Source organism: Podarcis tiliguerta (assembly GCF_965153285.1).
Source record: "Podarcis tiliguerta genome assembly, chromosome: 5".
Lineage (NCBI taxonomy): Eukaryota > Metazoa > Chordata > Lepidosauria > Squamata > Lacertidae > Podarcis > Podarcis tiliguerta.
The window spans coordinates 60,941,344-60,966,698 of NC_139538.1; the positions used below are offsets into that span (position 1 = coordinate 60,941,344).

The 25,355-nt window shown below is 39.7% G+C and overlaps 1 protein-coding gene across 1 annotated transcript in view; it reads right to left on the reverse strand.

The window, feature by feature from the left end:
- Positions 1 to 449: 449 nt before the first annotated feature.
- DNTT (DNA nucleotidylexotransferase) overlaps positions 450 to 25,355 on the reverse strand; it is a gene marked incomplete at its 5' end in the record, with an annotated part of 91,933 nt that continues 67,027 nt past the window's right edge. The window contains 3 exons of the mRNA XM_083441026.1: positions 450 to 885; positions 16,401 to 16,484; positions 18,009 to 18,272. Of these exons, the coding sequence (XP_083297152.1) occupies positions 799 to 885; positions 16,401 to 16,484; positions 18,009 to 18,272 (435 nt within the window). The 3' untranslated portion in view covers positions 450 to 798. The remainder of the gene's footprint in view (positions 886 to 16,400; positions 16,485 to 18,008; positions 18,273 to 25,355) is intronic.

The following is a 25,355-nucleotide window of genomic DNA, read 5'->3' on the forward strand; positions in this document are numbered from 1 at the left end:
TTCTATTCTCCTAATTATGGGACACGCATAGCCTTGATTCTGAGCAAGCTCCTTTCCTCATCTTAAAGCACATGCAAAATGTCCCAGACAGTTGCAAGGCATTCTCAACATTTTCAATAGTTTTTATTCAGGTAACATTTGGTGCTGCTGGTAACATTATGGTGGTTGGTCACCTTGAATAATTCAAGCTTCCAAAAGAGAATTATGAAGCAAGTTGCAGGATCCATGAGACCAGACCCCCAAAATCTCTACACTACCTTAAATGCTATAGAAATCAAATGCACAATATTCAATTAAGGTAACAGACCTGTGCATGTCTGCTCATATGTAAGCCCCATTGCGTTCAGTGGGACTTAATCCCAGGTAAATCAGTAAAGAGTGCAACCTTAATCTGTGTCAATATTACCTGTATACCGTATTTTTCCGTGTATAAGATGCCCCCATGTATAAGACGACCCACAATTTTGAACATAATTTTTAAATAAAAAAACCTAGCCTTATACACGGAAAAGTACGGTATAATACATTTTCTTCAACACTGTTTTCTTTTTGTTTTTTTGTAACATGAAAAATACAATCAAATGTGACAATTTATGTACAGATGCACTAAATTAATCCTCTTTTCTTTTAACTATTCAGAGGATAATGACATCTACACCTGACTATCTATGTATATTTAATATGTGACTTTCTAAATAATAAAGACAGGCTTGTCAGGTAAATGCGCCTCTACAATGTGGTAGGTTTTTAATAATAATAATAAATGCTGTGAATTCGTAATAGCACTAACAAGTCACTCTATGCGTTTCTTTCCCATGGTTCAATGTAATCCAAACCAAGATGTGCAAAAATTTCTTCCTCACTTGCAGCTTTCAGGAAAATTTTCTGTAAAAATGAAAAAGAGAGCAGCATAAGCCTTGGGAAGGTAATAATTTTTGAAAACAAAAAAACACACAATTCTATTTGAAATAACATTCTTAGCCATTTTATAATCCAACCCTATAAAATGTCTACTCAGAAGTAAGTAAAGGTAAAGGGACCCCTGACTGTTAGGTCCAGTCATGGCCGACTCTGGAGTTGCGGCGCTCATCTTGCTTTATTGGCCGAGGGAGCCGGCGTACAGCTTCCGTGGCCAGCATGACTAAGCTGCTTCTGGTGAACCAGAGCAGCGCACGGAAATGCCGTTTACCTTCCTGCCGGAGCAGTACCTATTTATCTACTTGCACTTTGACGTGCTTTCGAACTGCTAGGTGGGCACCTCACCCCGTTGTGGGGATTCAAACCGCCAACCTTCTGATCGGCAAATCCTAGGCTCTGTGGTTTAACCCACAGCGCCACCTGTGTCCCTTACTCAGAAGTAAATCCCATCAAATTCAGTGCAGTGATTCCCAAGGAACTGGGTAGAGAATCACAGAGATACTACTAATCTTGATGTCATCAGAAAGAACCAGAAAATTCATCATCATGTTCTTAATGAAGGGCCATCCTTTTCTGGACCGACAAATGAACTAACTTTTCATAGAGGGTGCGGAAACGCAAAAATACAGAGGCTTCGCTTTTCTTTATGCTTGTAATATTTTTGTAACTCAGGATCAATTATTTGTGTCTGCAGGAACTCGCTCCCTATCTTAACTGAGCAATTATTTCAATGAATATAAATATGACATTTATGGTTGCTAACATGACCATTAACTACACTTAATACAAAATGGCTGTTTTGCAAATGACTTCTGTCTATGAATTGCAATGCTGTATTTCTCATTCTGGTTTCAATTATCAATAAGACATGTGAAGCGTGAAGTGAATGATCTTCGTTAACATTTTAATCAATGAATCTTTGTTAGTGCACCAGGATCAGATTTCAAAACCACCTTTTAACTCATAACTTGTTTTGGCTTTGTTCTATTAATATTGCAAATGTAGCTTTTCCAAAATGATTTGACATACAAGAGAAATCTTAAATGCACAAATTATCTTTGCTGAGCACTTTTTCCAAAGTGCCCTTCATTAACTAGGTTGTGAATGAATGGCATACTGGCTGGGAAGGTGAGCTATAAATATATTCAATTAAATACATTTATAACCCAGAGCTGTAGGATTTCTACTTTTTGTTCCCACTGGTTCTGATCTTGCTATTCTACCAGAACCATCCCTGAAATATTTTTTATTTGCTTTTCTGTTATATCTCGCCATCAACACATACTCTGTTACATTCATGCACAAACCGAAAAGAAGCACGATAACATAAATATATAACATAAACATGTAATAATAATAGTAACATATATATATTCCTCCAAGCTGCTTAAATCCTATATATCTTTACTTTTACTTCCCTTCTACTCTTTCCTTGGTTTCCTATCTACTATCGTTTTAACTGTGTTTTCTTGTTCTTCTACATTATTCTCATTAGCTTACATTGTCTCATGTTGTAGCATATACTGCTGAGTATTTGTTCATCCAGTTATGATAATTTTCTTGTTATTATATTTTTTCCCATATAATCTAAATATAATATCCAGTGCTCTTTCAACCAGGAGCTTTAAATCACTGCTAAATTGAGACATAAGGCAGCCACAAATTCTCCTACCCATACCTATTACCTACCCCAACCATAATAAATTGGGACAGTTGCATTACATAGGATCGAGGAGGAGAACAGAATGCAGGATTGAGAATGTGCCCAAGTCTCCCAATGAAGTAGAAGTTTTAAAGGGAAAAGGTGTCTCTCCCACATGCAACCTGGGAGCCCCGAAGCAAAGGATGACCTGATAACACGCTTCACGTGTTTGACGTCTCGTGAAATGCGCATCAACATTTAGGCATGGCTTACATGACCTTGTGCTGTGATTTCACTCTGAGATATAAAATGTTTTGATGGACATTCCGTTCTTCTGCATCTCTAAACAAGTCTTTGAGCTTCTTGTAAATGGCTCCTAGAAGGTACTCCATAAAATTAAATTGCCCTGAACAATCTGGCTCTGTAAGTTAAACGTTAAGTGCTGTGCACAGCTTTAAGAAAGATTGAAATTAGAAAATGTGCACATCCAGTCCAGTCTCTCACCCTCTCTCTGTCCCTCGCCTGTTGTCCCAACTGCCTCCCCCTTGTCTCCACCTGCTTTTCTCACCCAAGCCCTCCTCACTCACAAGTTTAAGTGGTGCCACTTTGAATACAGAAAGTGATAAGAAGGTGGCAGCAGAAACTGGGATCTCAATGGGAGAGGGAGAGGTGACAGCTGGAGCAGAGCACGGGGATCCTTCCTAGCACTAATGTCACAAATCTGAACCCAAATATTGCCCTTTGTGCACAGCCTTATTGAAAAGGAAATCATAGAATTCTATGATTTCCTTTTGAATAGGGCTCCGCACAAAGGGCAATAATGAAACCATTTCTTCCTGAAAGCACTTCAAGATTCATGCAGGTGGGTCAATCACAATAAAGATGAAGGAACAAAGTGGTTTCATCTGCCTATTGTGCTCTGAAGGCTGGGTCTTGCAAAGTCAATAGCCATGAGTAGCTCAGATCATAATGGGAAAAGGTATTCTGTTTGTAGAAGGCACAGAGACACTTTACGCACAAAGGAACTTCACCACTGGATTTGGCTACTTGGAAGAAAATCAGCCAAGAAGAAATATGCAAGAGCACACCGAGAAAAACAAGGCCTCCCTTTCATACAGTTGAGTTTGGTCTTCATCTCCCATTACCGCTAGCTTGCCCCCCTAAGAGCAAGAAAGCAGTGCCAGTAGAGGCAGTTCTAGAAGAGGAAGGATATGTTTCTTGCCCCAAACACAGCCAATTCTGCTAAAAGGAGAGGCTGAGGCCTCTTTCTCTGTGGAGCACACAAAGAGGCACTACCTCACAGGCATAGGAAAAAGCCAGACGAGCTTGGTTCTGACCTCATCTTCCTCTTCCTATCCCCCCCCCCCATCATAACAATGAGTACTTGCTACGGCTGTGCCAAATCCCAGATCCTGATCCATTTCTTAAAAAACCTTCATACTCATTGTCTTTATTACATACACAACATACAACATTTTTCTCATGCTCCTCAGGCAAAAGAAGGCTTACAAATGTTAAGATAAAGCTTTCCTGCTCTCTGGCTTAAAATCTTAAAAGCATGACACAAAAGGAAGGGAGGTTGGGAGAGGAGGAACAAAGCAAACTCAGGCGCTATTTCTTAGTTGCTGAGTTCTTGTCATGGCCAGCTGAAATGGAAAGATTTCCATGGAGATGAGGAGCCTCAAGCTGCTGGTCTTTCAGCAGAGCTGAGGGAGAGGTCCTGCAGTTTCTCCTCTCTCCCTCTCCTAGAGCCCATATATTATTGTTACCATCTCAGAGGACACAGCATGGGGCTAAGAGAGCAAGCTACAAACTGGGAACTCTCTGGTTTGATTCTTGCCTCTGCTAGGAACTTGTTATTGTTATTGTTATGGATGACCATTAATTTGTACCCCACTTTTATGTAACAAGCGACCCCCAAACGGCTTGCAGAACATAAAGCAAAACCAGCAAGTTGAGTGATTTGTGCACAAGAAAATCCTGATCCAAACTGAGGTGATTTTGGTTGAGCTTGGATTAGGCTGGAGCAGGCTGAGGTGGCCCTGGATCAGATCAGAAACACCTGGAGCAATCCAGGGCTGCCAAAGAGAGGGCTATGTCTGGGAGCAAGAGGTAGGGGGAAGATGCATGCATGCACCCTCAACCACATGTTTAACCAGGGTTTTCAAGCCTAACTAAAGACTGTTCCCAACCCCTGATTTGGTTCGGAGCCCAGATCCAGCTTGGCCCCAAATCTCCATGGCCTCTTCAAAGGGTCTGATCAGGTCCTAAATTGGATCAGGGGAGCATACTTGCAAGAATATGATCAAACCCATGAAGAAATGTTGCTGCTTCCAACAATGATATGTGGTTGAAATCACATGAATGGATACATTTGCTCAAAATTCATAGCAGTCTAAGAGGTGGGGGAACAGCCCATGTCAAATATGCCATCATAAGGCAGGCACCAGAGAAAGTTTTACACTTGTAAGGAGATAGATGTACCAGAGCTCAAAAGGTTCTATAAAGTCAAGAGCCCACTGATATTTATTGAATGTATCAGTACACTTGTGCAGCCAATCCCAGAAACATCGCCACAGTCCATAGAGGTTTTTCTTGACAGGCCAACAGTTATTACATGAAATACGTGTAACTGAAAGCCATTTTTTTGTTATCCCAAAAAGCCTGTGGAACAAGGAACACTCTTTTTCAGGGTTCAACTTGGGTCCCTTTTTTATTGATTGTATTTCAAGTAGACCCTACTCTGAGCTTACATGTACTGTGGGCAGCAAAGAGGGGCAGAATCAGAAAGGATGGGGACAGAAAAAGAACTTTCAACTAAATTAACCAAAAGACAGATGAAAAGTTTCACACAGAGCAGTCAAACTGCCCTCTTGTCCATTTCAATATAAAATGTTTTTCTTTTGAAATTCTATATGCTGTTGGGTGGTACAGATTCATATTTTGCCACCTAAAGCTGCACATATTCCTCAAGCCACAAACCACTGTGCATTTGTCTTAAAGTCAATATTCAGACTGCACATTTCTCAAAGTTACAAATGCAATTATCACGATCAGTTCATTGCTGGAAATTGCTAGGATGGATTTTCTATCTGAGACAAGAACTTCAGTTTTATGTAGATGAAGTGCCCGATAATGGGAGACACTCTCAAAGGAGCTTTTTTTTTACTCCTAGCACCATGAAAATTGGTGGCATGTATTGCAGCATTAACACCAATCCATCTGCCTATTCTGATGTTCTCCATCCAAGCTTCTGATTCATTCATATCAAGTCATTCCAATGCAGAACTGTGGACACTTCCTAATTTATGTGGGGAAATGCAAAAAGCCATTGACATCTGCATTATCCCAAAACAGGAGAACCACATGTACAATGTAATATCAGTACAAGGCTTAAGTCACTAGTCAGATGTAATAAACTCAATGCTTGTTAATTAGCTCTCAGAATGGTTTGGATCCAGAGAGCCAATAAGGCAGGCATCCAAGGTTGGAGGAAATGAGCCCAGGAAAGCAGAATAATCACCTGGGCTGTGAAACCAAGCAGAGCAGTGCAGGCTTCAAATCCTGAAGCACACAAAAAAAGGACACAGGGTGAAGAAGAGGAGAAAACAGGATGCTGGACTAGATGGGCTTTTGGTCAGATCCAGGAGGATTTCTTTGACACTCCTGGCATCAGCCTCCACTCAGGCTTCTTTCATGCTCGTTCTTTTAGGATACCAAGGAATCAAGGATCCAGCAACCATCTCCAGGTAAGTCATTCCCACAGGAAGTGTATTGATTTCAGTACATTCACTTACAATGGCTATCATCCTTAGCATTTCCTACATTGCTGAACAACATATGGATAAAATCCAGTGGGGGTGGAATCCAGTCTGGAAATATATATTTACCTGGTGCCTCAGTTCCTATGAGCTAAAATTCCACTGAGTGTAGCTTATGGGCCTCAGAGAAAATTCAGCCTCACAGCAGTGATTCATATAAATGCAGTGGCATATATTCTTACTCATTAGGAATCTGCACAGTCCTTTTGACTTTTAAACTAAGAAATAAATAAAAGTATAGTCCACCTTTTGGAGAATTTTCCACAAGTGAACAATAATATTTAAAACATTCCAATAAAACACAAATTATTTCTTCCATGGAAAATGTTGGACAACTCTATCACCCCTTACTAGACCCATATATATGTGGATCATAATTTCACTTTCAACAGACTTATTAATGATAGTGTGCAAATTATAAGAAGTATATATGTTATACTTTAATTACTATTTTAATGAGTCACAGTTAATGGGGGAAGTGTAAGAGAATGAAGATAGGAACATGATCCAACCAAGATCACATGCACTTAACTCTTCAAAAAGTTGCAGTCAAACTTTGAAACCCATTGAAATTAAACATGTTCAATGTTGGTTGATCATATTCCTAATCTTTTCTTCTGAAAGAATGCCTTGAATGGGAAATGTAATCAATAAATACATTCTAAGGCTCAGAGAATACTCACCTTCACAATATATACATGCAGGTGTGATTCAGGTATATATAGCCTTAAAATACAAATGCCAATTGAATGCTGAGCCTGAAACAATGATGTCCTTAAGTGAAGTTCTGAGCAATGCCAGATGAGGAAAAGAGTACACATTATTTTATGCATATAATCTTACACAGCAGAAGAGACATATATTGAAAAATGACACACACATCAAAAAGGGAAGTTCAGGCAGGAAAGGCCATCACAAAGGAAACATCTACCCAAAACTAGAACTGGTTACATTTGGAATGTAATATTCCTGGGTTTATGAACTTGCAGAGTTCCAAACATTTAGCAAAATGGAAAATCACCACAGCACTGGAGTTATCTCAAAGAATTAAAAACTAATTTGGTATTAAAAGTAAATGTTATAGCTGTTTTTTCATTAAACCCCTCAGCTGTGTGGCCAATTAGTCAACCTTGGCAAACAAGCCTTCAGAAAGATAGCCAAGTGAATATAAGATTTCAGCTGAAGTTCTACAATAAGAATTGGTGTTTGTGTGTGCCTTGAGCAGGGGGAGCCAGTGGTGCTCCACAGATGTTTTGGATTCCAGATAGCATGGTCAATGGTCAGGGACTATGAGAGTTGTGGGGTAGGCACATTAAGCTGCTCCAGAGACAAAGGTTGGGTAACAATAAGGCCAAAATGTATGTGGGGGGTTAAAACAGGCCACAATGTTATTGATTACAAGGTATCTGGATTCAGGTAGGTAGCCGTGTTGGTCTGACGCAGTCGAAATATACTAAAAAATTGTCCAGTAGCACCTTAGAGACCAACTAAGTTTGTTCTTGGTGTAAGCTTTTGTGTGCACACATACTTCTTCAGATACACTGAAACAAAAGTCACCAGACCCTTATATTTAGTGGGAGGGTGGGGTGGGTTTTTTCTCAGGAGGGTGGTAGGAGATGGGTGATTGACTCAATGGGATGGTAAACCTGTTGACGACTGACTGTTAACGACTGCAGGAAAAAGCAATGGATAGTATGCAGATGATTAGCATATGTAACGAGACAGGAATCCAATAACTCTATTAAGACCAGGTCTCTCCATAGTTTTCAGTTTAGTGATAAGTTATAATTCAGCATCTTCTCTTTCAAGTCTGTTTCTGAAATTCTTTTGTAATAAAACAGTTGCTTTGAGATCTTGTATTGAATGTCCTGGGAGATTGAAGTGTTCTCCTACTGGCTTCTCTGTAGCTGGAGCTGGCATTTGGCAAGACAGCATGGCACTGTGCCACAAAACTGTTTCCACTGCTAACTGGGGTCTCCCCTGCGTTTGAGATCCTAACCAATGTCATTTCCATCACAAGGGGGAGGAGGAGGAGGCATAGCCAATTATCAATCATCCCCTTTGTCTATCCACTCTGCTGTAAAGGGAGATTCCGTTCCACATTATAGCATGCAAGATAGGGAAGCCTTGAGCAGATTAAATTAACATCAAAGGCAACACCAAACATCTCCCCAACACCAAACATTCTTGAAAGTTTCCCCCATTCTTAACATTGAGATATTTCAGGAGTTACATGCAGTCTTTTATTGCTGTCCAAAGAAAATTAGCAATTAATCAAATGGGATGTGCTTGGTTCATACACTTTTGACTCCCCCCAAAGATGGGTAAATCAGAAATGAGTTTGAATGGACTAAGTGATCAAATGTCAGCAAAACAAACACTACAGCACAAATAACTGGATGCTCATCTTATTGACATTCACGTTTCTACAAATCCCAAAATAGCACTTCTAAGTGATTATTTTCTTGTTCCTATCGATTTCAATTACACGTCCCCCAGTCCCATGAGTCTGCAGCACTTGGCAGCATCTTCCTAAAGCACTCAGGATTGAATAATCCTAAATAAAAGCACAGAAAGGAAGATCCTACTGAGGAGGCAGAGACACACTGGGTTGGGGGAGGGAGAATTCACTACACAAGGCAATATCATGGATGAAAAATTAGGCATGGACTCAAAGGTATGGTGGCCCAACAGCACAAGCCAACAAGATGAAAATGTTCTTCTCAGATATTTCACTGCACAAATATCAACATCAATACTTAGTCTTCAATTGAAATATCAGGCAGAACTACAGACTTCCCCAATTATTACCCATGTTATTCAATTGCAGAGGATACAACACAGATTAAACAGCTGCAACATCCAGTAAGACAGATCTAGTGCTTCTGTCTATAAAACTGAGTGGGAACATAATTTGATTGGATCCCCATGTCATATATATTGGTCTGGCTACTGCTCAGGACTTCCCATTTGATTACCACTTATTATGGAACTTTCCTCTTCTCTTCTCCCACCTCTATCCCTTTCTTGCTTTATACTTTATAGCTGAAAAGCTAGCTTTGACTTGTATCATTTATTTTATGCCTTTTAGATTAGCAAGCCCTTTTTTAAAAAAACAGATATTTTAAAGGTTTCCATTGGCAATCTGTAACTGAGAACTACATGAAAATTGTGTCAGAAAACCAGAAATAATACAGAGCTAGAGTTTTTAAGCAAATCTCCCTGCTTTGTGAAGAACAGCACCTTCTTCCTCTAGAAGTCTGAACAGCATAAAAAAGAAATTGAGAAATTCAGACCACAAAGGCATTACTAATACCTTGGGATGTGGATTAATGGATGCAATGCTGAGTTAAACATAATGCAAGTTTGTAAATCAGATTGCAGAAAGCTCTACCCAACTTCTTTAATGCTAGATGGAATACAAATATTTGAGTAGCAACTCTAAACACTATTGTTGCTGCTGTACCTGAGATGATGATTATGATGATGATGATGATAATGATGAGGTCGTAACATCAATGTGCATGGTGCCATACAGAAAACCAGGAAATACGTTTCTTCCCAAGAGGATTGCAATATCACTTTTTATCAAATTTATCTTTACTGATACTCATTTTTTAAATAACATCAGTATGAATAACTTACTAATGAAGAAAGTAAAAGATTCCTGTTCAGAAGACATCTTAAAGCATACATAGCTCCGTCTATTTCATAGCTATTTGCCCAGAAGTTATACTGGCTGCTGGTGTGTGCAAAAATTGTATCCAATTATTGAAGCTTATTTGCTAAGTGGATGATGTGACAGATTTGGGACTAAGTTCCTGATCTTCAAAATGATTAACGGGTTGGAAAAAAATGGAACTGCTTAGCATGAACTGTGGCTTAGTGTGAACAAGCAAGTGTGCTGGTGTACAGTGAGAAAATCACAGCCACTTTGGTGAGCCAAGAACAAACCTTGGTTACAGCTTGTGGTTTGTTTGGAGGAAGACCAACTACAAATCCACGTTCTGGTGTAATGCCAAGCCAAACCATAGTGCAGCACCACCAGGACCAGAGGAAGAACAAAATGGCAAAAATATTCTCACCATGCAGCAGCACACTTGCTAAAATTTGGCTTATTTGTTATGTGCAAACTGGGTCAAGTCTGAAAGGGCAAATGAGATAACGGCATGAAATTTGTGTTGGACGGGAGAAGAGAAGAGGTAATTTTGCACTGTATTGTACATGAGATATTTATGTATGTTCACTTTGATAAAACAGACTCCAGGGGTAAACAATTTGACATGCCTTAGGCCTTATATTATACAACGAATGTAAATTCCACATTTAACTGGCATTTTGTTGTAGAAATATTCGCATTACAGTGCATGCTTTAAAGATCTAATCTATCCTTAATCCAGCTACAAATATAACGACAAATAAATTAGATGGAAAACCATCACTCTTTGAAATGACATTATAACAAACTCTGATTGAACAAGGAGTTTTCCGAACATAAGCCACTGACTCGAAGCCCTTGAGAAAAATCATGAGGAACAGTATTAAAATATGTAGTGGAATTTATTCTAAGCAGCCTAAGCATGAATACACTTTGAAGCAAATATGAACCAGAATTATGTACCCTAGTTTCATTTGATCATTGGACAAGTTTTAGAATCATAAATTAATGAAGCCCTATATGTTTCTATAAATGATTTTTTTGTGATATATATCCTATGAAAAAAATTACCTCCAATGTGCTTATTAGATAAAACTGATTTATCAAGCAAATGTTGGAAATAACAAGTATTTACAAATTGCTTGGCAAAAAATATTGCAAGCACACCAGGTTTATTCCCCTGTTCCTTTGAAATGATTATATGCTCACCATATTTATATTATATTGTTATATAATCCCAGGGGCATAGTATTTCCCTATGGGGGGATGTGGTGTCTGCAGAGGAATTCCCATAGAATGCAATAGAGCTCCATGCTCCTTCTCTCAGCACATAGAGTGCAGCAGATGGTTATGAGAAAGAGGTGGGTGACTGAATGGGAATATGGGGAGTATGTGTGGGCCTCTTATTCCCCCAGGCAACTCTGGTCAGTTGACTGCGCATGTGCAAAGTTGGAGGGAGAAGAAATAAGCATACAGGAATCCTTCTGCATGTGAGTTTATGCAGGGAAGAATTGTGCCCCAAATCCCATGTAAACTAATATATCTGATGAGAGTCACCTTTTCCTAAGTTGTGTGTAAAATCCATGGCCCAGTCTAGCTAGGCTCCAAGTGCATGCACAATCAGATTGCAGACCAATACACAATTGTGCATGTAAACAGATATCAGACATGCATTTCCCCTTTCTAGGCCAATAAACCAGGGTTGTTCATGTTCAATTGTTCAAAGAAAGCTGGAATTCCAATGGAAGGGAAAACACATGGCTTCAGCTCCTGCTTCTTCACCAAACATCTGATGGGCATGTTTTAGCTATCTCTTAAAGGTGAAGCCCTAGTGTAGGATCAGTAGATGCCACAAAGAAGGCTGTTCTATGAGAAGGAATAGAAAGTTTAAGACGTGTTTATTCAAAATATTTATGCACTGCTTTTCACCCTAGTAGATTCCAGGGTCATGTAAAAATCAATAAACAAGTAAACAAATTGATAAAACACAGACCAAAGATAAAGACGGTTGCTGTCTTTCTCTCCAAACCAATGGCAAAATGTCTGTGGTACAGGACACATTCATACTCATGGGATACTAACCGTGGACATTTATATGCACTTAAATTCTGTTGAACTCAGTGGCGTAGAAGGGTACAAAACACTGCACTGGATTGTGCCCATGATCATGATGAAATTATCTAACCATTTTTCAGATGTACTTTCATTTCAGATAAATTCCCCCAAAATGCCAACTGTGACAAGAGTATTAGCACCTCAGAGCTTCATAGCATGTAGATAAAGGAAAGCATAGGTAAAACATTTTAAGATACAGTATTCATATGAGAGTTACTGTTTTTCTATAACTCTGAAGTAGTGGTTTAGTTAGCTATTCTACTTTATAAGCAGCTTAGAGAAGTCTGTCCCTTTACAGCAAAAGGCTCTGAGGCTCTTTAAACCAATCTTTATCAGAATCCCCTTGGTATCAACACGCAGCAGCAAGCTTTAATTATACAAAAGTTGCTCGTGGACCTCAGAACGCACAATCCATTGCCCCAATACAGTCAGTTGTGTGTCCCCGTGGTTCAATGATATCACAAACACCATAATATCTGAGCCAATGGCAGTCATAGCTGGCTGACTTGTAAAGGGAATGAAGGCTCACTGTGACATGCGAAAGCCTGTTGCAAGCCCCAGGTGAACTGATTTGGTTTTATTGGCGTTAAAGAATCACTTGGCTGGAGTGAAAACGTGGCAAGTAGACAAAACAGAAGCAGAGGCTCTTATAAGAAGTTATACTGCCCACCACATTGGTGGATTTGTCAGCTAACAGGTTGTCAACTGTTAGATTTGTGTTGTTAACATTTTCACAGTTTCACAGGTGCTTCTATCACAACCTTTTGTGCTGAACATGGGATTTCTATGTTTTTATCCTAAGCAAAAGCCCAACAGCTAAGAATTCTGTGTGCAAAGTAATTTAATAAGTTTCAGATTTAAGTGGATTTGTACATTGCCCATGTAAAAGTGACCTATCAATTATGAATCTCTAGCAATTAAAGTTGCCAACTGGATTGCTGTGTAGAAAGCTTTAATATGCAAAACAATGCATGGTCATTCTTTTTTTTCCTTTTTTATTTTTTGGAGGAAGAGCTGAGATTATCTGAGCACTTGATTTCTAAAGCAGGCCAGGTGCAGAGAAAAACAAATTCCCAGAGTTGAATGCAAAATTGCTCTTCTGCCCAGAGAGATAAAAGCTGGGGAAGCACTTAGTAAGTGAAAGAATGTGCATCTGTTTACAATGACTCAGTGTTTAATTGTAGTAATGACTATGTGAACAACACCAATCACATTGGAAATCAATATTATAAATTTGGAATCTTTATGTTTACTTTATGGCTAATCCAGTCATTACTGCAGACATCTAAAGCAGACACTGCAGCTGTACCATGTTTAATTCATCAAGATGTTCTCTCAAGACTGACTGCCTCTCTGTTATCACCAAATAATTTTAGCTGAGCATCTGCCAAACTCTAGACTAGAGCATCCAGTTTTGCAAAGAACCATTAAAAGCCCCTCTTTAACTTGGCAAGCAAATCCACTTCTAGAGTTTCTTTGTAATAAAAGCAAGTATGAAACAAAATGTTCTGTGTTCCTACGAAAAGGCAACTGCCTTTAAAAAATGCAGGGGTATTTATTTATTTATTTATTGATAGTAGATAAGCAACATAAACACTGCCTGGAACCCAAAGAGCCTTTTGGAGAGTTACAGGCCATATTCATACGTTACAAGCCAGAGGACCAGTTTCAGATGGCATATATGAATCTGTCTTACACAGAAGAAGCCAGCAACTCCCCAAGGTCCTAGTTCTGCTACCTATGATTCTTTTAACTGAGGGGGGGGGAGAACCTTGGGTCCTACAGTGTTGAAAGTGAATGCTCCCCGCCCCCAAAGCTATGAAACTACTGGTAATCTGGTGCAAACAAATGTTACACTGGATAGCAGCAGCAGTGGATCAAACAACCTCCCTTCACAGAGAGAAGGAATTAGAGTATACAATTTTGCACTGTGAATGGAAATAAACGTTTTACAGTATCTGGAGGCAGCGCATGGAGGGTATAATCTCTATGTGAAGACATAAGAACAGTGCTCTCCCTAAATGTCTCACTGCTAGACATCCAGTTTAGTCAGCTATTACTTGTCCTTCATACTCATGAACCCAGAAAAATCTACCTGGTCGATGTTATAGAGGGCTCATCCAGACTTCCTTCTAGGCATCAGTGCAAGCTTTAAAGCTCCGTGTCTGAAGAGTGGGTTTTTGTTTTCCTTTGTCCTGGCTCTTTTCCTGGGAAAACTTGCATTTTACTGCTAAATTGGAGCAAATGGCAATAGGATTTTCCATAGGTTGTCATTTGCTCTGATTCATCCGTAAAATGTGGGCCAAGATGAGGCCTGAAAGGATACTAGGTTAGATTGTGATGCAAAACACATCCTGTCTTCTAAAGCTATGAGCAACCCAAATGAGTACAGAGGTACCTCGGTTTTCAAACGTCTCCGTTGACGAATATTTCGGTTTTTGAACGCTGTAAAACCGCAAGTAAATGCTTTGGTTTTCGAACACACCTCAGAAGTTGAATATGCCACGCGGCTTCCGCTGAATGCAAGATCCTGTGACCTAGCTGGTGGCTATTGAGTTTTCGGTTTTCAAATATTTCAGAACTCGAATGGTCTTCCGGAACGGATGACATTTGAAAACCAAGGTACCACTGAACCTCTTACAAGCTTCTTTCAAGTTTTAAGTGAGATGTGGCCTACTTTCATTAATATTAGAGAAAGGCTGCAACCCTATGCACACTTTCCTATGAGTAAATATCATGAGAGACTGACTTCTGAAGTAAACATTTATAGAATCTTTATAGAAAACATCATCGCCTTCACTATTATTCACTGAATTTGTTAGTCATTTTACTTTGCCCAGGGAAATCCAAAGTGACTTACAACCAACCAACCAACTAGACCAAAAAAACTCACATAGATACATTAAAACCAAGAGGAAAAAGAAATACATTAAAAACATCCTATCAACTTCTAAATGGTCATAGATAGTTAAAGGCCAAAGGTCTGGTTATAGAGGAAAGTTCTGTTATGCTCTGTTCTTCCTCAGAGCATCTTACCTCTGGTTCTCAGACTAGCTGTGTTTCAACAGCCAAACTGCACTATTGGCCTTTCAAGAATATTCTCTAGGCTTTGCTCTATTTTTATGAGAGTACATCTCCCTTCTTTGTGTGAGGTTTGTATAATTACTTAAGTCTCTGTTTGCAAGAACAATGTAAGCTCATATAATATATTCTCTTGAGGATTAAAGAAACTAGGAAAATGAGAATGGGGGCCTTTTCTTCTCTCAGGCTCCAGCTTCTATTCAAAAGCTATTATTATCTAACTACATGTTTGAGTGGCAAGGCTTCGGTTTTCAAATCCATTTAGCTAAATCAGATGAAAATGTTTCCATAGGTTGGCTAAGTGAAATTTATCCGTGATGGGCAAAGCAATCACTTTCCAAACTATGATTACTTCCTGATGGGGAGCTGCACTCCCCAACATGAAATCAAACTGATGCCTTAGAAGTGGGTGGCAAAACAGACACGGGTCCAACTTTTGAAAGAAAGAAAGCTATCAGTCACTGGTTTTATTTGGATGATCAGACTTCATCAGAGGTAGCCAAGATATGAAGGATTTTTGTGTACCCACACATAGCTGTGTTGCCCCTCCCTTTGCAGAAGCAGTGAAACAAGCCAGAAAACTCTAGTTAACTATGGTTTCCCATTGCATCGAAAACTGGGAACAACACTTAATGGCTTCCAAACAAGCCAGGCTATCCAGCCAATTTTATACCATGGCTTCATATCCTGGTTTATTTGGCAGCCATTATCCATAATTTCCAAGTTTTGGTATAGCAGGAGACTATAGTTAACTGCAGCTTTCTGACTTGTTTCCCTCTTTGGCTAAGGGATGAGTGAATCATCTGCATGTGGATGCAGGAGGTTTAGTCATATCTCAGTTTATTAAGCTGCGAAATCACTGAAGTGTGGCCATTGCATCAGCAAACATAAATAAAAATATATAGTTTATTTGCACTTTTTGCATACTGCTGCTCTTGTGAAATATTTCACAGTAATTGCTTACTGACCTTTAATTAACCTAGCAATAAGAGGTCTATTGGCAGCCATTAGAGTTTTCTGGAAGTTAACATTCTTACTGAAAGAATTGGATGCCACTGTTTGATACGACTGGGTTGAGCCAAGACAGATAGCACACAACATAAGGGAAGCTTTATGAATTCAATAATGCCATTTGAGGGGGGGGGGAGAGAGAGATAGACAATACCTTGGTTTTATCATATAATGCGTGATTATCCAGCATCATTTTCTTTTCGTGGGTAGCATATCTCCGCAGGTCACGTTCAAATTGCTACACAGACAGAAAAGTCACAACGATATGATAATAAGCCAAAATGAATCTCCAAATTCAAACTCGCTGAAATGACACCTTTTAAGAAGAAATGGTGTTTTCCGATTTCAGTAAAGGGGGGGAAATGCATTCACAGCATACGATTTACCAAAGGCTTGTATTGCAACACACTTCCCTGACTTGAAATTGATGCATTCAACAGATCTCCATCAATTTCGGCTACTTTGAAATATTGGAGTAAGACTGATCTTTTAGAGCCGGCATTAAAAGAATGGGGAAGGCAAAGTCGCCATCTACAAGGAAGTCTGTCAGGATCCCATTACTGTACAGATAACATTAAGAAATATGAAATTGCGATCATACATTACCCTCTTCTCTGTAATGAATGTAGCCTGCAGTTCATGCGAGCTCCATAATGGATGCTCACCCAGAGGGACTGTCTTTTGACATGTAATACTACATCACATTAGCTTTGTCTGATACTAACTGCCTTGCCGATTGTTATAGTTTTATAAGAAGAGATAGTTTAATTTAAACACATACTGGACTCCATTTGCTTGTGACTCACACAATTTGTCTGAGTCTAAAAAGCTTAAGTGTTTGCACTTTTCCAGTGAGCACAGAAGTTTGCAAAGTGCTTGGCTGCAGCTATCTGCCTAAAGGCATTCACGCTGCTGCCAAAGGAACACACTGAACATAGCATTGTTTTCAGGCTTATATAGCATTCCAGTGCATGTCTGTTCAGAAATAAGTCCCATAGAGTTTGATGGGGCTCATTAATATCTGTTATTTCTTGAAAGGAGCAGTAACGGGGCATATCAGGTTTTCTGTCACACACATGAATACTATGCAATATGGAAAGGGAGACATTAGGGTTTTCCAGTTCTGGTGCTTTCATTAAGGAGTCTTAGAAACTAGAAATTCCATTTTTAAAAGGATAACAATACTCAGCTGTCTTTTCAAAGAAGTACATTTGTAGTTCTCATGGTTGTTTGAGAATGTTTGGGAAATGTTAGCTACAATCTCAGGGAAAAGAAATGTCTAGAGAATGGTCCCAGTTGGCTCATCATTTGCTGAAATATTTCAAATTCCACAAATCCCCAATATGCCAAAGATTCATGATTAACTTTAAAATTAGGACTGATTTTTTAACAACTGCATTTTCTAAAAATATAAACAATTTCTTAACACCTAGCACAACCTTGTATGGAACCAGTACTGTGTAAAGGAACAAGAACTGAACCTGCACCGGGGTGATCTTGGTTCAAATCCCCAATAAACTGAAAAGCTCAATGACAAAACCTGGTCAGGTCACTATTTCTCAGACTACTCAGAAAATAAAAGAGCACTCTCAACTCTTTGGTAGAAGAATGAGATACACATTTAAAAATAAATAACCCCCACTGTGGACAATGGGAAACAATTAGAAAATGAAATATTGTTCAGATATATGGATCTTCCTATTATGCTGCAAATATCAGAATTTCAGCTCAGGTTTCAAATTAAGGAAAAGAGCTTACTTACCCTAGATCCACTCCATCCTAAGAGTGCAAATGCATATTGTTCAAAGGGGCTTACGACAAGATCCACGCGAATTGCTTTCCAGTCCTTCTTTCCTTCCTCAGCAGAAGCAACTGATATAACAGAGTTGCCAAAGTCCACTTTTCCCTTGGGTAATTTTAAAATTATAAAGCACTTCTGAAAATTATCTAAACCATCAACTTTTTTGCTCGGCAGCTTTTTCTTCTCAAATGTAGATTCAATGAGATCATAGTATAAGATCAATCCCTAGAAAGAACACACAATTCAGATAATTAATTAATAGCTGAAATCAGAAGACTAGCAATGTAGGTTAATGCTTGATGGACAGCAAGTCTTAGGACCCCCATACCACTATCTAAGAGTCATCTTGCCCCAAAAGAAGGAGAAAGAGAAGACATAACAGCCTAATGAGGTGCCTCTCCATCCAGCTTTCCATTGTTCCAGCTGAGATGGTCACTTCCTCCTCCAACCATAACCATAAGGACAATCTCGCTCTGAGTGGATGGGTAAAGGGAAAGCAGAACAACAGTCTAGACCACCATTTAGTTCCCACCAGATGAAGGGGCCTTTCCCTTCTTCAAACACCACCTAGAGCAGCCTTTCTCAACCTGTGGGTCCCCAAATGTTGTTAAACTACAACTCCCATCACCCCTAGCTAGCAAGGCCAGAGCTCAGGGATGATGGGAGTTGTAGTTCAACAACATCTGGGGACCCACAGGTTGAGAACTGCTGATCTAGAGACAGAACTTTTCTGGAAATATTGGAGCCGTGGGGAGTTTTCCAGGTGGTGGTGGAAAAGAGGGGGGGAATAAAAATATGCATTTCTTATTTTTACAGCCCTTTAACTTATTGAATGTCACTTTGTTATTTCTCACATTTGAGTTTACAAAAGAGAGAACAATACATCCATGCCAATCACCTGCATATTGGCAACCACCACTATTCTACTAGCAGGATGCAAGTTGTGCTCTAAGTGTGGGGTTTTCAAGAGAACCTCTATTGAGCCATTTCTACCCATTTTTGTCATCTGCTGCAGTGTTGCTGTTGCTTTTGAATTTTGTTTTCTGAATCTCGTTCCTGTGACATGTTGCAGTGCATTCTGATGTCTCAGATGGGCAATCTCTCTTCTGCTTGTGTTTCTGCAAAGCTGCTGTGTTCCTGCAAAGCTGCTGCCAGGGGAGTTGGAAGAGTCAACATTGTGCTAGATGGGCAAATGGCATAAGGCTGTTTCCTATGTTCCTGCCAACAAACGGCTCTTCCCCACTCCACCCCTTCCCTCTTTAAATTAGATTTCAAATCTGTAGGTGATGGTTCATAATTTTATATATGCAGATCATTCCAATCTTATGCTCATGGAATGCAATATGTAATTAGCTCCATCCCCTGAAGTAGCACCTGGTTCTGTCCCAACCCACTACAGTGGTACCTTGGTTTACAACCATAAGCCGTTCCAGAGGTCTGGTTGTAAACCAAAAAAGGTTGTAACCCAAGGCGTGCTTTCGCCAGTGGGGCCTCTCCCCCCAAAAAAGGGACACACACTTCCAGTTTTGACGTCGTTGTAATCCAAAACAGTTGCAAACCAAGGTACCATTGTACTTTGGTCTGACTCTGGACAGTAAAAAAACAAAGCAGATCCCACAAATCTGAGTCTTCCCACTTGTTCCAGGTGCAAAATCCCATCACTGTGATTTTAAATTTTAACCACATTTTTGAAGATACCAAGAGAAACCCCTGAAATGATTCATTCATTACAGGAATCTTCACTTCCAGTTTTGTGGCTTGGACCCTTCCAGAGAGCACTTCACTCCCTTAATCCAGGCAATTATAGGCCATTAAATAAGTTAGCAATAAAACATAGGTATGAAACATTCTTTCTCCCTTGCTGATTTAATAATATAAACTCAAGTGGATACGGTTTCAGAATCAGCGGATGATGCTGTGTGGCAAATATGATGAGAAAGGCATTTTGGGAATGAATGCCTCTAAGTTATTCTTTACTGCCTCCCTATCATTAAATGGCTTAGCAATTTGTAGAAGTAAGTAAGAACACACAAAGGCTAGAAACCTGCAAATAACCATATCATTGCTTTTCTTTTTCTTTTTCTTTTCTTTTTTAAAATGCAATTAGGCAACAGTTACACGGATGCTGACTTCAGCAAGCAATTGAAATCTGACTCAAAGTCAGAATGCAACTTCTAAACAGTAATCAAGGCCTAGGATATATCCATTGAGACAATGTTTCTGATTAACTTAATTTGATGAGGCACCGGACAATACCCTTGTTTCACATAACACAGCTGAAGCAGCACTTCTCTAGGTTACAAATGGGGCCTTTTGTGAAGGCAGCTAGCCGTGAAAATCTTAAAATGCTGTAATCTGAACAATGTAGTCTACAGAATATGAAATAAGCAACACTCTTATGTCAGTTCCTCAAGCATCTCTCTCTACTCCCACTTCCATTTTAATATTCCTGCACTTGCAAAGGACTATATGCCAGATTTAAATTTTAGCTGAAGGTTATCATACAGACCATTTTAACGTGGAGTTCAATTGTTCTGCTCAGTGTTAATACAAGGCAGTATTTCTGGCCTTTGGATAGATTTTTAACATTAAAAAATGAAAAGTTTTTTCTTATATGAACCAACTGTTTGTCAAAATTGCCAGTTTTGTGTCAATTGCACTAGTTTAAACATTGAAAATGTTCCTCATTTTTTGAGGAATAAAATTCTGGAAACTGCTGCAGGGTTAGCTTATTATCTAGACTAATAGGGTGCCATTCAGAATATGTCAAGTCACCTTACAGCCTTTGTGAAGACTTTAAATTGTTTCAGCCATTTTGTATTATGTTTTTAGGGTTTTGTGGTCTATTTTTAAGGTTTGGGATGGGAAAACCATTTCATAAAGTGTTGTATAATGGACAGATGGCATACTGATGTTATTATGTGATCGTATTTATGGATTCCAAATTGCATTCCTATTTTGTTTGCTGTGACTCACCTAGAAGCTTCAGTTTAGGTGACATACAGATTTAATTAATAGAAATGTGGTTCTTTTAGATATGGGCTGCTCTATGCAAGGGGGTGGAATATTCACAAGTTCAAGAGAACCAATGAAACAGAAACTTAAGGGAAGAGAATGAATCCTAAATACTAGAAGACACTGAAACATAACAAATTTTGTAAAATGTAAACTTAACCAGGTCTGTACTCCCCTTTGGATTGAGTAAAAGGGTGGGAAGTGGAGTTGAGATAATGTAAAACTAGCAAATGACATTGGGTAGAGAGAACTCAAAGTGTAGGGAAAGTCTCCCATCCAAGTACTAACCAGGCCTGACCCTGCTTAGCTTCTGAGATCAGATGAGATCGGGCGTGTTCAGGATAGTATTTGAGAGAGAGCAGGTGCGTAGCTTTATTGTTAGGGAAACATGATGCAAATGTAAAATGAGAAATTTTAAATTGCGGGTGTGTGTGCGCGCGCATAATAGCTTCAGTTCTTAGCAACTCAAAGTTTTCCATGCTGAAGATCTGTGCCGTAATCTGAGTTTAATGTGAATCTGCATTTATGTTACTTTTCTTTGTAGATAACATTAGATGTACTGGTTGAAATGGGGCACAAAGAATTAAAGGAAATTGGTATTAACGCTTATGGGCACAGACACAAAATAATTAAGGGAGTTGAAAGACTAATCTCAGGACAACAAGGTATGTTGCAGAAGGCTGGAGTTGATGCAGACTCCCAAAACATGACAAATGAAGAGCAGTATTTGTTATTCCAGTGGACAGACAAATCTGGGACTCAGGTCCACCTTCTGCCACTGCCATCCAGCAAGCTCCAAGGTAGCAGTGAAGCTGGAACTTCAGGGTGGGTCCCTTGTGCCCTTGGAAAGGAGCTGTATGGGAGGCGGGACACTATCTCTTGTGGCCTTGGTACAGAGATCCACCAAGGCACCCAGAGGAGCCTGCATGACTCACCTGGCCACCCAGAGAAGCAGAGGTCCCAGCCACTCTGAGACAGAGGCTTGGTTTTTGCATGCACCCATACACTGGGCCTGCACCCTTGCCAGGGGCCAACCTACCCAACCCTAAGGTACGCTCCTGAGAAAACCCATGCTCACTTATCTCTTAAAGGAAATGTGTATTAAATGGAACAAACTATGAAGGCAGACCCCATGTGGTGAGCCTGAGTTGGAAACTTAGTGGTTTAGCTGGAGCAAGCTAGTTTCTTCCCTGTACTGGCTGTCTTGACCTGAATGCCTTACAAATCATACTCAATAAAGTTGTGGCTTTCTCATCCCAGAGCCTTGTGTTTGTCTCTTCATTTCAATTGCTGCAGCAAATGCAGGTGTATTAACCATCCAAGACATGATAAATTATTAGCAGTTGATATACTACTGGCCCTGCTTTGTAAGCCCTCACCCAGCAGAGTTTACACTAAAAGAAAAAAGCCTAGAGAGGCATCGTTCATCATCACAACATCTTAGAGCATGCCAGGCCTCAGCAAGTGTAAAATGGCAACGTTCCATTGGCTCCCAGAGACGTTGTGCCAAGTCAGACCAGCTGAGGATTTGACCTAGACTGTCTTTCTAGCATAGCTTGACAAGCACAAATGCATCCATCTTTAGACAGCTGCTAAATCAGTCGGCATGAGTGAGACTGTAATTGTTTCACGTAGCAGGAAACCACTGTTCTAGCAACAAGAACAGGAGAAAATTATTAGGCTGGAAAAAATTACAAACTGCATAATTTTAGGGTCCATCTAATGTGCAAATCCCAAACTATCATTTAAGAGTTTGTTTTCAGTGACCAAGTTACAGCTTTATCCAAAATTGATTGTGCTGCAGGAAAAAGATATTGCCTTCAGTCTGTGCTAGCAAAACTATTAAGATGATTGAAAAAGAGTTTTTAGCATCACTGGATTTTCAGACCAGCCATTCAGTTAGGTATGAAGACCTTTCTCCTCCCAACCATTCACCCCAAGGAGGTTTGCAATTAAAAACCTGTTCTAATTTAAGACAGGGCAATTTACACACAGATGAAAAAACCTAAGGATAAAACCATGCTAATCCAGGCATTTCTTTTTAATCACAATAGTTAAACAATTATAGGATAAAATTCCAAGAACCCATGTATTTTGTATCCTGCTTTTCCACAAAATGGATATCAAGGTAGCCCAAATCAAAGCTGCTACTACTACAATAAAATAATAAAATACAATATGAGAAACATAAAAAAAACAAAGCAGGTAAAACACAAAATATACCATTGCTGACTATGTAAAATAAGAGAAATTATACAAATTTACCCAAAGTGGATAAATGAATTCAGTTTTCCTTGGTGACAAATATTATTTCAGTCCTGAATATAGGTAGCCCTGGTGATATTACACCAGTGGCATAGAAATAACTCTAGTGATTTTAGAAGGGCATACAGCAGTTTTGACACGTGGAAACCCACAACGCTGAAGCTCAAAGAGCTCCATGGACACACATTTAATTGAAGTTGTTTTCAGAGTACTCTGAAGACAATAGCTAAAAGCCTATAGATTTCCAATAGGACTCAAGATATTGATTTGAAGCCAAGGGCTATGCTTACAAAACAAAAGACATTATCCAGATGCAAGACTACCATTGACTTTCAATGGTGATTACTTTGGATATTATGCTTCATATTTCCGTTCTGAGGAAGCACATTATATGTAGCGTGCAGTGGGGGAGAGGCAGATCAATGTCTCCTTCGAGCGACGGAGTCTGGTAGTACAGATCATAAAAGCAGGACAAGAGAGAGCGTGGCTAGACAGTGGGAGTAGAGAGGCAGCATTTTTGCTCTTGAGGTCTGTATTCCTTCAAGGGGGTCCTTCCTATCAGAGGGTCATGACGACTATGGGTAGAGTCAGGGCTAAGATTGGACAGGGCTACGATCTTTTATCTCTTATTTCTCTACCACCCTTTACTAAAGACATATAATTCTCCTACTCCAGGCCTCCTCGAGAGGGGTATTCTGACTGTGACACCAACTCCTAGAGGCCTCTATATTATTATCCCAAGCTATGCACTGAAATATAACACCAAATATGAAGGCTCTATCAACTTTGCTTTTGTTGTTGGCATCTGTCTGTCTTGAGAGACAATGGAGTGTGCCTCCAGGGGTGAAGTGAAACCACTGGGGAATCACAGTGCCTGCTGTGGCTGCAGAGACCAGTAATTCGTTACTGCTGCCTCCTTGTTTCTGCTGCGATACTGGCACTGAAATGACCTCTCTGGTGTGCAAGCCTGGACAGTACTACGGAGGTCCACTCATATGACAAGACCCCCACTCTCAGCCTCTCTGATGTGGTCCAAAGGAAAGCAGAGCAATACGTTTAGCACCAGCTTGGCTGCAGAGTTGCCGGAAGGAGGCGTACATGACGCCATCCAACCGTCTTAGTTCCTGGCAACTCCCAGATCATTGGGTGGAAGAACATTTGCTTTAAAGTGCATCAATATATACTAATGACTGGTCTATAGCATTCCAGATGGCAGCCCACAGCAAAGTCATTTTATAATGCCCGTGTGGCATGTTTATAAAAACATTATTGTAAAAGATAATCCATCAATTGCAATGCAGCTTTTCTGTTTTATTGTTACCCTTTTAAGTTGAGAGGTCCCTTTTTAGCCTCTGTTCCTAGACTCGCTTATCCCCAATGATGCCACATCAAAAAGCATCATAGGCCTGACTTACCCCATTTGTTTTCAACTGCCTTTAAGAGGATGTGACAATGTTAAACTTTCAGCTGAGGAAAAGCAATGCTCCCAAACTACTGAACTGATGGGAGGGGTAGGTTTATTCATTGTTTAAAAGTTAAATGCTGCAGAATTCTTTCTCAAGAAAACAGCTGAAAGAAAGTCGGCACTGTGACCTTAGTGGCTTTCTTTTTGATGCATTTCAGCCTTTGAAGTTGTTGCACGAAAGCAGGAAAGGAGTGAATACAGAGACAGGCTTGCTGTCACAAGTATAAAAGCATGCTTTCCATTTGCATAGCAATCAAAGATGCTTTTCAGAAAAGGCAGGGGGAGTATAGGTCTTTTTGTCTTTTTTTTGCATTTTGATATTTGTTGACAGCCAATTCCTTCAGCCCTGATGGTAGGGAAAGGGCTTAAGAGGACTGAAACAGGGTTGCAATCAGCTGAAAGAATGGGCAGCAAGGCAGCAGGTTCATGCTTTACAAACCATGGAAATTCCAAGAAGAATAATTGATTTCAACTTTCCCAATTGACAGATCACTATGTTATCACATATTCTGCCTTACTGTCCTTGGCTTGGATATTTCATTCTCAACTCAAATCTTCATTCA